Below are 13467 nucleotides of genomic sequence, written 5' to 3'. Positions count from 1 at the left end.
ACCTTTGAGTGATGGGGCCAAAAACGATATATGGCATAATATCTCAAAACATTATGGACGGGTGATGACAAAACGAGGTGAATGATTTGGTTCGGTGACAAGAACAAGCCGATTATATTTTGGTTCAGGTCTGGATTCAGATCCGACTTATCAGTGGGATACAAAACGTAAACTGTTCAGCCTGGCGGAGGTATGTGCTCCACCGAGTGTTGTTCTAGTTATAATTTCAATAGTAGTTTGGAGTCAAAAATAAAGTTTTGGCTCTCTTGATAAAAAATACAAGAGGGCATCTGTGAATAAGAGAAAATGCAACTGCAGGTCTCTGCAAACTAAGGTCATAAGTGAATGAAGTGAAACAGGAGACTATGTGGAATAATTAATTTGTTTTCATCAACTTAACCCTTTCAATCCTAGGGGCTGTTTTACAAGCCGCTATTCAAACCTCCGCATACCCGAGCGGCTGAATATTTCTTTGGGGATCCCAGGGTGGGGAAGCCAAAAGTTCATGGAACTCAGGGTTCAGAGGGTTAAATTGATCAGTTAAGGACATTGTATGTATATATTTAAAGGAAGGTTATAATTCAAGGCAAGTGAATAAGAATTGCTGGCATTATTTGTTTTTGCCTCATATCCTCACCTTTCTGGGCTGCTCACATTGCTGCAGATCCCTCTACCTGCCTGCTCCCAAAGAGTATTCTGCTCCAAAACTGCCCTGCCACCCGCCGACAACATCGAAGGTGGCATTGTGCCCGACAGGCCCAGGTAGGGCAAGGTTCCATCCGACAGGACCGTCTTGATCACAGTTTGATTTGGGATGGGAAAGAAGGAAAATAACAATTAGACAGATATGATAGCTTGTTTTTTCTTTTCTTTTTTTTTTTGCATTATTAAGAAAATTATTGCAGATTATCTGTTGTTTACTTTGAACTGGCTGAATACAATCCCAAAAGCCTTTTAATCTCAAGTGCTAACATCACTCACATTCACAATTAGGATACAAAACAGATTGTCTCAATTACAGACCAGTGATCTAACTTCCAGTTACAAGCAGTCACGCAATTAATCATTGCTTCTGACATTAAATATTTCCTCTTTTCAGACAGCTTGATCTCTGATCACCAGGTTGGATTTTATCCCGTCATTCAACTATGGACATGCCGTTGCTTCTCTTTCAGCAATGGTTGGAGGTTCCAAACAACAGGTCTGGACGGTCATCCTTAACATATCTCAGGCATTCAACACAGTCAAGCATCCTGCTGTGCTTGCCAAGCACTTGCAGTCTGCAGCATTCAAGGCTGCCTTCATACCTGGCTTTCTAACTTACTCCACTTGTGCAGTCAACAGGTGGCGATCGATGGAACCCTTCCCTTTTCTCTCCCTGTGAAGGCTGGAGTTCTCCAAGGTCTTATTTTGGGTGCAGTATTGTTCCTCTTCAACATTAGTGACCTCTCAAATGCTCTGGAAAACTCTCTCTTCCTTTTTTGCAGATAATTCCACATTGTGGTCATTCAGTACTCCACACACTCCTATGAAGACAGCCGCTTCATCACTCTCTACCGATCTAAATTTTTTTTAGATGCTGGTATGATAAATTTAGCATCTTATTTTCAATCCTGGTATAGCTCAGATTCTCACCCTGTCAGTCGAAAATAACCCACCTAACAATGGTTATCCAGTGGAAGTGGTTTAGTCTCTTTATCTTCTCGGTGACACGTTCAGCGATGACCTCTCCTGGGCTGGCCATGTCACCAAGCTGGCCTCCAAAGCCAGCTGAAAACTGTGTATCCTCCATAATTTCTTATAAAATTTCTTCGAAAAAAATCAGAACTACTTTCAGCCTATAAAGCCTTTGTCTGGAGCTAAATGGAGTATTGCTCTCCCCTATGGACTGGAGCCCCAAAATCACATCTATCTCTCCTGGATTCTGTTGAATCTAAGTCTTGCAACATTATTGGCATCTCACAAAGAGACCAAGGCACATGGAATGATGATCTCGTATCACAGAGAAGTCGTTGGCCTCTGTTTTTTTTTTTTTACCATTTCCCCCTCTCATCTAACTGCCTCTGCTCTCTCAGACCTCTGCCGCTTCTCAGCTACATGAGGACGCACGTGTTCTTCAAGTAATCCACTTCTGGTTAAATTTCCAAAATCCAATCCAGGCTAACCACCCACCTCACTCTTTTGTTCTCTATTCACCCGTTTGTGGAACTTCCTTCTGGATGCTGTTCAATTGCACTCATCACTCTAGGACTTCCAACAGACAGTGCATTACGATCTCACGTCACCCCCTCTCATCTTTATGACCCCCATTCACCTTCACTCAACCCTCTTGCAGATTGGTGTCTGTCACACACACACACACACACACACACACACACACACACACACACACACACACACACACACACACACACACACACACACACACACACACACACCATTTCTGTTCATCTATGACCTTGTCTGTTGTATCCAACTGTGGTCCCACTGCCCTGCTGTCAGTGCATTGCCTTTTTACCCCCTGTCACCCAGCTCTTCCATGAACCTCAATCTTATACAGTATAGATAAAAGTGCATCTGGAGAAGTTTTAAAAAAAAGAAAAATAAAACAGCCCAAATTTTTTCCATGGTTCCCATATGAAAACGTTCCACATTAATATAACAGTATTTCCAATGACACTTTTTGAAATGATCACATCTTCTGTTATCATTATATATAGTAACTGAACATAGGTTACACCATTAAAATAGGTATTTGGAAATAAAAATGAGTTAGAAAAGCAATAGATTAAATCATACAAAAATGACTTTTCCCCCCATAACCTCCATAACATTGTGGGGTCATCATAGTGGTATTTCTCTGGGCAAATAGACCAGGTGGTGCTCAGATCCTCTCCAGGTAATCCACAGAGAATTTCAACAAACAGTGAGTGAGTTCTTGTCCTGGCAAAATTCCTCACCTAATGGTTAAGGGTACTGGATCAGTGTCACAGCTACACATCAGTACTTAACATCAGTTATGATGCAATCAGTGCAATGAATTAGTAACTGAATACCAGTCTGATGTGTAATTGTTTATGACAACTGCTCAGAGTTGCACCTGGTAATACTTGCGCGTACAGTATATCGCGATCAGACCCCATTACTGTCGTGAGTACCAGGAAGCAAATGCCACACCAGCTATTGCTGCATGCGTCCTGGCCAGAACGAAATGCCTGCTACCCATTAACCTGTCTGTGGTATACAGAACAGTTCTGGAGGTAGTCAAGAACAATTGCAAAGGCACCAATTAGGCATGAGCTCAGCAGAGCTACGGCCCCTTACATCTCCATCGGATTGTACTGCAGAAAGTACTGGGAAGGTCATTTAATTCTCAATTTTATAGACCAGTCCACTCTGGAGGGGGAACATCCACAAAAACATGTGGGATACCAGCATAACATCGCGTACACTTTTCAAGAGATACTAACATTGAACCCTTCGCTTCACTGACAGTCGTTGAACAACATAACTTGTATATGTTGCGGTGCAGGATGGCCTATACGTACACACACTCGCCTTTAAGCTGCCTAGCCTGGATTCAAATCCTCACCCAACTATAAACTGGCATCTCGGTGTTTCATAGGCAGGGTATAGCCTGGTGTTGGCTCAGTTGTTAGGGTGGCGGCTTGGGATCCTAGGGTCCTGAGTTCAAGCCCCGTCGGCCGCTGAATTAATTCACCAGGGGGTTGACTCAGCCTGTCATCCTTCCGAGGTCGGCGAAATGAGTACCAGTTCCAGTGTGTGAACTGGTAGAGGGGCACTGCATCAGCGACACAGTTGCGCTTCAAGAAATGATAGCTACCCGGGCAGCTAAGCTGCCATACGACCACCACCATAGGCAGGGTGATTCATCACTGTGTGTGTCGTCCCTCAGATGGACAGTAAACGAGAATCCCATCTGCCGACATTAGTTGGTGGATGTCAAAGATCCCACGGTGTCCTTTACAAAGAGTAGGCCAGTATTCGTTAGCACCATGGGCAAACAAATTCCAAATTACTGCCCTAACCAGTAGGGGGCACTGCAATGATGGTTGGAATGTGGCTGTGCAACTTCTGGACAATGATGCTGTATGGCGATGTCTGGATACCAATCTGAGATCGAGTTCAGTAATATAGTTTGTTGAAAGTCAATATTTGCAACTTTTTCATACCAGAAACATTTTGTTCACTGCTAACAACCCAACGTTAATTTTATTAATACGCACACGTATTTTCCCAAAAAGGCAATCGTATGAATTTGTTTTATGTTATCACAGATCAGACGTTTCGTCAATTTTTTTTTTCCAAATTGAAAAATGCAATTCTTATTGTCATGAATAATACACCGCCGTAACAGCCTAGCCTAGCGCTAGACGTAAGGCCATAATGACATCCCAGATATAACGCTGTCTTGCTACACCGCCATATTACTAAATCTGTCATACCGACGCCTAGTGTCTCGCATTCAGCCCGTTGTCAGATAGTCAGGTATATGGATTCTGGTGTTCAACTGCCATAAGCAAAGCGAAGGGACGGGTTGAGTGCTTGACGCTGGGATGACATGCATGTCTGTAGAGGCCTGACCTAGTGCTAGACGGAGCACCATCTTGACGTCCCAGACGTAACTCCGTAATAATGTCCCAGCGAAACGAGTGTGGCACACAGAGGGACACATGAGCGGAGAAATCCAGCCACTTTAATATATAGATTACGGGTTGTACCAAGATCCAAATCAAATGCAGACATGCCAGCTTGACGTCCACATCAAAGTACGGCATACTCGAAGTAGCACCCCCTGTCCCCCCACCCCCATAAGCACTGCAACAGCACAACAATTTGGTGAGATTTGACTTTATAGAGGAACAAATTCAGGACAAGACAGCTCAAAAGCAAGCACGCCACCAACTGATTTTCCTGCCATCGCTCAGCCGACAATAACCAGCGTTCATGGAGGTCTCCCATCGAAGTACTAAACCTGTTCGAATCTGCTCAGCTTTGGAGAACTGTGGAGATTGAGCACATTCAAGCTGATAAATCATAGGAGAGGTGTTGTTGTTTCGTATGCAGCCTGTGGCTGCTTATTGTATCATTTTCTGGAAGCGAGGCTGTGCAGCTGATGTAGTGCCCCTGTTAGCAGTGATCTGGTACTCATTTTGCCGACCTTAGAAGGATGACAGGCTGAGTCAACCCACCTGGTGTTATCTAATGGCACGTCAGGGGCTCAAACTCAAGACGCTAAGATCTTTTTTGATCAGTGCATGAAATACAGTCGGACTGAAAAATATACTTTCACACAATCAACTTATAACATACAATTTTTCAAAAGGAGTTTACAGCTTGTCATAACAATGTAGTTCAGTTATTTTCTTCCAATTTGAAAAATGGAGCATGATAAACAGGAATTGAGTAAACAATTCACCGAATCTCATTTAATTGTTTATTTGGATTACTCTTACTGATCTAATAAAAATGTGCATTGAAGGCACACAAAATATTCAAATCTAACAGCATTTAAAACATTCTTTGTATTTTTGATGGGTCTACAAAATAAAAATAAACCAATGTCACCCGCAGGGTGACCCGTATCTTGCCAAAAGGTGACCACGTGTGACTTCTTTAAGGTCACACTGAGGTGAACAGAGCTGCTATCCACCAGGAGCGACTCCTTGAGGAATATCTGCCTACGAGAGATTCCGATGAGAGTCGTTCTACAGAGTAACCATGAAAAATATGCTTTTGCCTCATAACGTCACCAAATGACGTCATAATGTCTCAAGCTTGACATGTCTTGAAAGCACTCATCGAGGTGTTCAATTTGAGGTACTTCACGATATGGTTCCTAAAACTTGAAAATTTGACCTTGGGGTCAAATATGTTTGACCTTAGGCGCTAACCATGAAGGTCAAGGCCAATCGCCACCAAAAATTAATCAGCTGAGCGCCAGACCATGAACTATATTCCCATGAAGTTTGAAGACGATCCGATCAAAATTACTCAAAAAATAAGGGTTTCGTCGACTCTCCTGATTTGCGACAAAGTGACCTTGACCTTTGACCTTGACCTTCAAAATTTTATGCGCTGAAAGGGACCTCTATAGGCCTCTGATATGCGAAGTTACAAAAATTTCCAATGATAACTGTGCTCTGCAGAGTGATTTATACATGATTACAGACCAAAAAAAAAAAAAAAACATATGAAGGTCAAGGCCAATCGCCACCAAAAATTAATCAGCTGAGCGCCAGACCATGAACTATATTCCCATGAAGTTTGAAGACGATCCGATCAAAATTACTCAAAAAATAAGGGTTTCGTCGACTCTCCTGATTTGCGACAGTGACCTTGACCTTTGACCTTGACCTTCAAAATTTTGTGCACTGAAAGGGACCTCTATAGGCCTCTGATATGTGAAGTTACAAAAATTTCAAATGATAACTGTGCTCTGCAGAATTTTTTATATGTGATTACAGACAAACAAAAAAAAAACAAAAAAAAAAACATACAAGCTGACTAACATATCTTGCAAAAACTTCGTTTTGGCAAGATAAAAATTGTCACATTACATCATTTAAGCCTTACCTGTAGAGTGCTGTTTAAACTCCCTGTATAATCAAGGCCTTTCATCAATGTAGGACTTCCCCTTGAGAAGAGTGATGCAGGAGGGCTGCTAGAGCTAAACAGGGTGGCAGGCAGACATGACAAGAGAAAACAAAAAAAAAGAACTACAGTTTAAAGCAATAACGTGTGGTAATGAATCGAAGCACATCAGAGGCATGACGTCGTTTAACCTTCTTTGGTGAGTCCTGAAAATACCAATCAGTCACAAAGTATGTACATTTTCAGGGCAAGCCAAAGAAAGTTAAATGATTTGAATCATACTTTACTCAACATTCACAGCTGCAGAGGCAGGAAGGCCTGACGCAATCGAGCTCGATCCAATAGTATAATGCCAATCAGTGATAAATCTGGAGCCCGGGACAAATATGTCCGAAATGCTACAACATGCGATTGAAGTAACTGGGAACGAAACAAGCAAGGTATAAAGTAAGCGAAAGTTTAATGCCACTTTACTTTACAATTCCACATTTTCTTCCATCAAGATCAAAATTTAGGAAATGATGTAAAGAATACGAGGTAAAGTTGCGTGCGTTACAAACTTTTTGTGTCCGAAGCTTTTCACAACGGGTGATGCTGGCAGCTCATGGCCTCATGCTGCCTCTGCAAGCCATGAAATAAAGTATTTGAGGTGGGAATGGATGGTTGGTGAGGGATGGCAGGCAGCAGCCAGGGTGCAGGCAGGCAGCAAGGAAAGGAAAGCAGGCAATGTGGAGGGACACCATGCAAAGCCAGCCCTGTCGTTGACTCCGCTTTGTTGAATTGCTTGAGGCCATCTCCATTAATTGAGTACTTCAAATTTCAGATTGGTTGGTGTACATGTTCAAACAAGGCTACTCGAGGTGATAAGATACTTTTAATTCAGTATAGTCACCTCCTCTTAAGTGCAATCGCTGTTAGTGTCGATTTGTGCACCTGTGCATGTGCTGTATTACGTATGTCTTTATTGTATTGTGCTGCAGCATGTATTTACACACAGAAGGAACTATTTACACAGTGATCAGTGATCAGATTGAAGAATGGCCAATTAATGAATGGGGCACTGTCTGCTTCTCATTTTTTTTTCACCATATGTTTGAATGTAACATCAGCCTCCTCCAGTTGAGAGCCCTGTGTGAAAAGATGAATCACTGCCAATGCACATACACATTCAGCAGCAGATGGCAAATCTTCTTCTTTGTTGTTGTTGTTGTCCAACTCACTCCCTTTTTATAAGCTTCCTGTTAACACTGACATGTAACTTGCTGTACTCGATGAGGGTGACTTCTTTATTCTTCATGAGACACACCACTAATCTCAGCCGACAACAGACGCTTGCATCACACCAGGCTCATCTAAGGCGAGGAGAACATGCACCTTTTTACTGACTGCAGCTCAACTTGTTGTTTCTCCACAGACATCTTGAATGATCGAAATTCTACGTGTGCATTGCACCGAGAACAGTTGGGAAACCCAGGGACGTGTGCAACGCGGTGTCAATAAGTTGCCTGGACTCTACAAACTTTGAGAAGCATTTGTGCCGCAGCAATTGGAACTAAACGGTGAGATTGTCGCTCGTCATTACAGCAGGGTGAAGTTGCGCAACATGGAAAACTAGAAGGGTACTCGGTAGAGCGCATACCTCTGCCATACAATGCCTGAATCACAAGAACATATCGGGCCTTATAAAAGTTTTGAGATATCGTGCTGTAGATAATTTTGGCCCAATCTCTCAATGGTGAAGAATCACTTAAAAAATTAAATAATCATCGTATGTGGATCCAGATTCGGATCTTCATTAAAATTGAATCAATTCTTCCTTGTCACACACACAACCTGTCCACCAAGTTTCGTCCAAATCCGTCCACAACTTTTTGAGATATCGTGCTATGTATCGTTTTTGGCCCAATCTCTCAATGGTGAAGAATCACTTTAAAAATTCTAGTAGTTGGATCTGGATCTTCACCAAAATCTAATCAGTTCTTCCTTGTCACACAACCAACCTGCCCACCAAATTTCATCCACATCCATCCACAACTGTTTGAGACATCCTGTACACAGACAGACAAACAAACAAACAGACAGAACAGGGTGAAAAGACAACCTCCTTCACCTTCAGTGGCAGAGGTAACAAGAGAGAAAGATCCATTCCCTGAAAAAATGTTGCACTTACCCAAGAGTCGCATTTAACCAGGGTTGCACTTAAGAGGTTGTGACTACCATTTGTGGTGTTCAGTATTGAGCTCAATTGGAATGAAAATATAATCCAAGATCTTCAGACTCTGAAATCAGATGCTAACCCTACCCACCGAGCGAAAGCACGTTGAATATATATGCTACATGATGTATATTTGCATGGTGGGGTGAAAGGAGTAATTATGTTATTACCAATTCGTTTTTATGCCTCTCAACTCCACTAATTTCAACTGCAAAGTTTGTTGGCTGCATTATCATGCCAGGTCAATAAAATTTTGAGAGATCGGTGTTGTGTAATGGCAGGGTGTTACAGAAGCAAAGCAACCCACTTCACAAGTGTAAATTTAAAAGTAAATTTAATCCAAAAGGTAAAGAGACAAAATAAAAATTGGCAAACTTTATCAGGAAAGCTGCAAAGCCTGGCTGCAGCCTTTTGACAAAAGTTCTGCGTCAAGTGTAAAGGGAGTGGAATGAAGCGTTAAGAGTACGTGTGTGTTGATCAACGCATGAAAAATGAAGGGGGAAAGAAGGGGAAGAGAAAAATAAATGGGTCACTTGGAAGTGTAAAATTTCTTTCAATGCAGTTGTTTTTTCTTCCTTGTACGCTCTTACTGGAGCAATGTTTTGGGGCGGCCTTTGCCCGTGCCGCCATCCAGAGCTCCGCAGTACGTCCAGGCCGAACCAGTGCCAGCCTCGACGCGCACAAAGCAATCATGCTTGGAGAGATTCGTGCGCACGGCATTCTGTGAGCGGGCGAGCGGGCGGAGCGCGGCGCCCATGAGCAGAAGCCAAGCAGGAAGGTCAAGCACAAGCAGGTGGTGGGAGTGGGGATTGGGGAGAGGGAGAGAGAAGTAAGGGTTATTAGGGACTCAGGGAGATGTGCACGATTGGTACAAATCAAGGCAAGGCCCCCAAGCGCTGCAGGAAGCGGGCAAAGGAGGAAAAGGTCTGAATGACTTTGTCAACAGGGTAAAGCTGGCATGCGGGTGGGAATGGTCGCCGAGACGTCAAGAGGGAGGAGGGGTGGGGTGTGTGGAGGGATGGCAGGAGAGGTTGTGGGAGAGATGGCTAGGAATTTGACCTCCATGTCAATGCTGTGGTTACGGACTCAATTCCTTGTTACACGGTAAATTCCAGTCAGGTTTTATAATCTGCTCCCTTTCTCAGCCCAAAGTAGTTGCTTCAGTTTCGTCTCGCTTTTCTCCTCCATCTCTGTATCAAAAGTCAATCAAGCATTTTGCCACGCTGTTGATTCCAATAAAGGATCGAACAGCTGTCCATGGCTGGCTTGTTTCCAAGCTTTTGAAAATGCATGTGATTGCAAATCCTCCATTGTGAGGCTTTCCCTCTCTCGCTCTCCTCTTTCCCTACCCTCTCCCCTCACCCACACACCATTTTTACCGGCATGCCGCCCTCCCCACGCTATAACCCCCAGCCAAAAGGAGGGAGTAAGGAAGCGTGTTGGACATCACATACCCAGGGAGTTTCTGCGAGCGGCGCTTTTGAAACTCAATCTCGTCGACTGTCCACACGGCACCTTTAACATTCTCTACGCGAACAAAACACTTGTGCAGGCTAAGGTTATGACGCACGGCGTTCTGAAGAGCATGGCAAAATGGGGGAAGCAAGGGAGAGGTAGGTGGTGGAGCAGGGAAGGACATGCACAGACACACACACACGCACACACACACGTCTGTAAATTTACCACAACTTACCTCCTCACCACACTACTATCAAACCGGAAATACAAAAAAAAAAAAATAACACAGCGACCAACTAAACTTTAACCCAAAAGTTTTCTATTCCAGCTGTGGTGCTACAAAAATGTTACCGTCTTACATGATTGCATCACAAATTACAAAAATCACAATTTCGGTCTCGAGTTCAGTACTGTAGTCTTAAAAGGCACAAACTTTCAAAATCATATTTGTAATGGTATACGAAGTATCTGATTGGTGTCAAGAGGATGACTTGCTTTCTTCCCTTGCTCAGTTAACCCAAAATTAATGAAAAATGTGAAGGAAAAAAAAATCTACAACATTTGAAAGCATTATGGCAACACACAAGGAGTCACAAATAACGAGGAATTTGGAACTCGATGTTGGGAAATGTGCATTTGATAAAATGTGTTATCATCGATAATTCAAAAGAAAAGTGAATCGGATCTACAATATTCACTTGTATTTTGCTTTGCACCTCGCTTTCTTAATGCTGTACAGTCTATAACAACGCAGGATAAAATACAATAAAATATTCGTTCCCTTACCAGGAACTTCATCGCAGGAGAAGGAGGGGGTCATTAGGCCCATCAAAGCTTGTGCTATGGATGGTTGTTTGTCCATGTTCTCTTCTTTTTAAACATTGAGCGTCAAGCAATGAAGCAGCACATACCACTTTTAAAGCCTTTGGTATGACCTGGCCAAGGTTCCAACTACCAACCTCCCAGACTTGGTGGATACTCTCCTGGCTACCCATTACACCACCGAGTCTGGTCAACGAGCAATTTCCAACTTGACAGATGAAATGATATGATTAATTTTTTGATAAAACAACCCATCAATTGAACATTATATATTCATTATAATGTGATGTAAGATGCAGTTGTCAGTGTTATAAGTGGTTTCACAGCAGTTACAATGAATGCCCAGAACCAATTCATGTTCAGGTCACTGTGTATAATCGATGTAGGATATCAACTTAAACCACCAAGTATGAACCCACCCACCTCTCCAAAGACTGACCACACCCTAAAAGAATCACCACAAAACACACAGAGGCAGGAAGTTGATAGCTTGAGGGAGGCATCCTACAATAACAGAGGAGATGAAATTTGCCATTTCCTCGGGTTAGGAAAAGCAAGAACTGAAGTAGCAGAGATAGCTAGCAAAATACGCAAAGGGATGTCATGGAGATTTTGTGAAAAATGAGGAATAAAATTTGCCATACAACTCGAACCCCAAAGGCGTTGGTTGACGTACACTAGGCAGGTGAGGGGAGCATGCCTACGCCACCCCCCAGCCCCCCGCAACCCCTCCCAGGAAATCGTTTTGAAAATAAAGCTGCAATTCCTTCATTCATCCACATTTTGACACCAAATACAAGTACAGGTTATATCACCACCACCACAGTTTAATGATATTATACAACCACAACAACTAATCTGCAATGGAGTGTTTGACAAATTATGATTTCAGTATTTAATAATTATTATTAATCTCAAACAAATAGCGATATAACTAATTTAAAAACATGTATCCTAAAACGACTGTAGTGGAAATCCGAACACACATGATGACATAATATTTGACTATTTTTAAACATGCTTTGGTCATGAATATATGTTTTAATCAAAAAATCTTCTGGAAGGAGGTTGAAATAAAAGCATAATTCGTGGCAGTTCCTAATTCGTTTTGTGTACCCTCACGAGCAACAGGATCCTCAAGTTTTGCTTCAATCTAGCTCCTCCATGAGCCTCGACATTGCGTATATATATATATATATATATATATATATATATATATATATATATATATATATATATTATATCACATGGTTTTGAAGAGCGATGCATCCCCATTTCCTGAAGTTTATTTCTTCAGAATAAACTTTACACAAACAATGTAAGGTTTGTTGATTGCAACACCATAGGGGTGTGTTGTCAATTTCCTTTTCAAGCAAACTCCACTCCCTGGGATTCTTCATCCCCACATAAACTTTCGTAATATTGTGAACATTGTTGACTCTCCTGCCACTGCAGCTGCCAAATACTATTGCTCGCACGGTCACCATTCTAGTTTTACTGACATGGCTGTGTCGGTCACTCTCACATTAATCTCTTTATTTTAACTCCACGAGCAGCCGCTCTTCCCCCTGTGGCTGTCACTTCCCCTCTTGCAAGGCCTTAAGGGCACGTGAGCAGGCAGTACCAGCCGGCCCATCCAATTAGCCATGGCACAAGTGGTTTAATTACCCGAACCTAAGAAAACCCCCAAGAGAAAATGGGGAGGAGAAACATAATAACGCGAAGGGGGAAGGCGAAACGTTGATGGTTTTCACTGTTTGCCATTCCGCTTGCTCGTCTGGGTTTCATTCCCAACCTGACGATAAATTGTTGGATTGGTGCTTTGCAGGCTACATCACAAAGTGTAGCATCCCTTGGATGGACATTAAGTTGAGAGACCCGTCTAGTAGCATAAGCTGGTGGATGTTAAAGATCCCACAGTGTCTTTCACAAAATGTAAATGATTTACGACAGGCATCCCAGCCATATTCCAAATTATTGTCCTGAGTCTTGCTGGGAAGACAAAAACAAACTACCCAGTGTAATCCTTGCCTTGGGGCTGCTTTGCAAAGAACATGCCTTTGGCAGAGCAACAATGAGAGAGAGAGCAACAATGAGAGAGAGAGCAAGACAGCGAGAGGGAGAGAGGAGAGAGAGGGGGAGAGAGAGGGGGAGAGAGAGAGAGAGAGAGAGAGAGAGAGAGAGAGAGAGAGAGAGAGAGACAGAGAGACAGAGAGACATGGAGAGAGAGAGACATGGAGAGAGAGAGACATGGAGAGAGAGAGACATGGAGAGAGAGAGACAGAGAGAAAGAGAGAGAGAGAGAGAGAGAGAGAGACAGAGAGAGAGAGAGAGAGAGAGAGAGAGAGAGACAGAGA

General features: G+C 42.8%; 1 protein-coding gene across 2 annotated transcripts in view; it reads right to left on the bottom strand.

Moving 5' to 3' along the window:
- Positions 1–13467, bottom strand: part of LOC147032591 (forkhead box protein P1-like) — a 175896-nt gene that overhangs the window by 102159 nt on the left and 60270 nt on the right. Inside the window, exons 9-11 of one of the 2 annotated variants that reach the window (XM_085870331.1) lie at positions 10285–10406; positions 6598–6691; positions 638–792 (exon numbers count right to left, since the gene is read on the bottom strand). In XM_085870331.1, coding sequence (XP_085726457.1) covers positions 638–792; positions 6598–6691; positions 10285–10406 — 371 coding nt within the window. Of the gene's footprint in view, positions 1–637; positions 793–6597; positions 6692–9420; positions 9552–10284; positions 10407–13467 lie in introns of both variants that reach the window. The other variant, XM_085870330.1, reaches the window with a different exon arrangement.

This window comes from Eptatretus burgeri, chromosome 2 (genome assembly GCF_056783735.1).
Source record: "Eptatretus burgeri isolate ZD-2024b chromosome 2, Ebu_testis_v1, whole genome shotgun sequence".
Classification (NCBI taxonomy): domain Eukaryota; kingdom Metazoa; phylum Chordata; class Myxini; order Myxiniformes; family Myxinidae; genus Eptatretus; species Eptatretus burgeri.
This window is presented reverse-complemented; position numbering and strand designations above follow the sequence as displayed.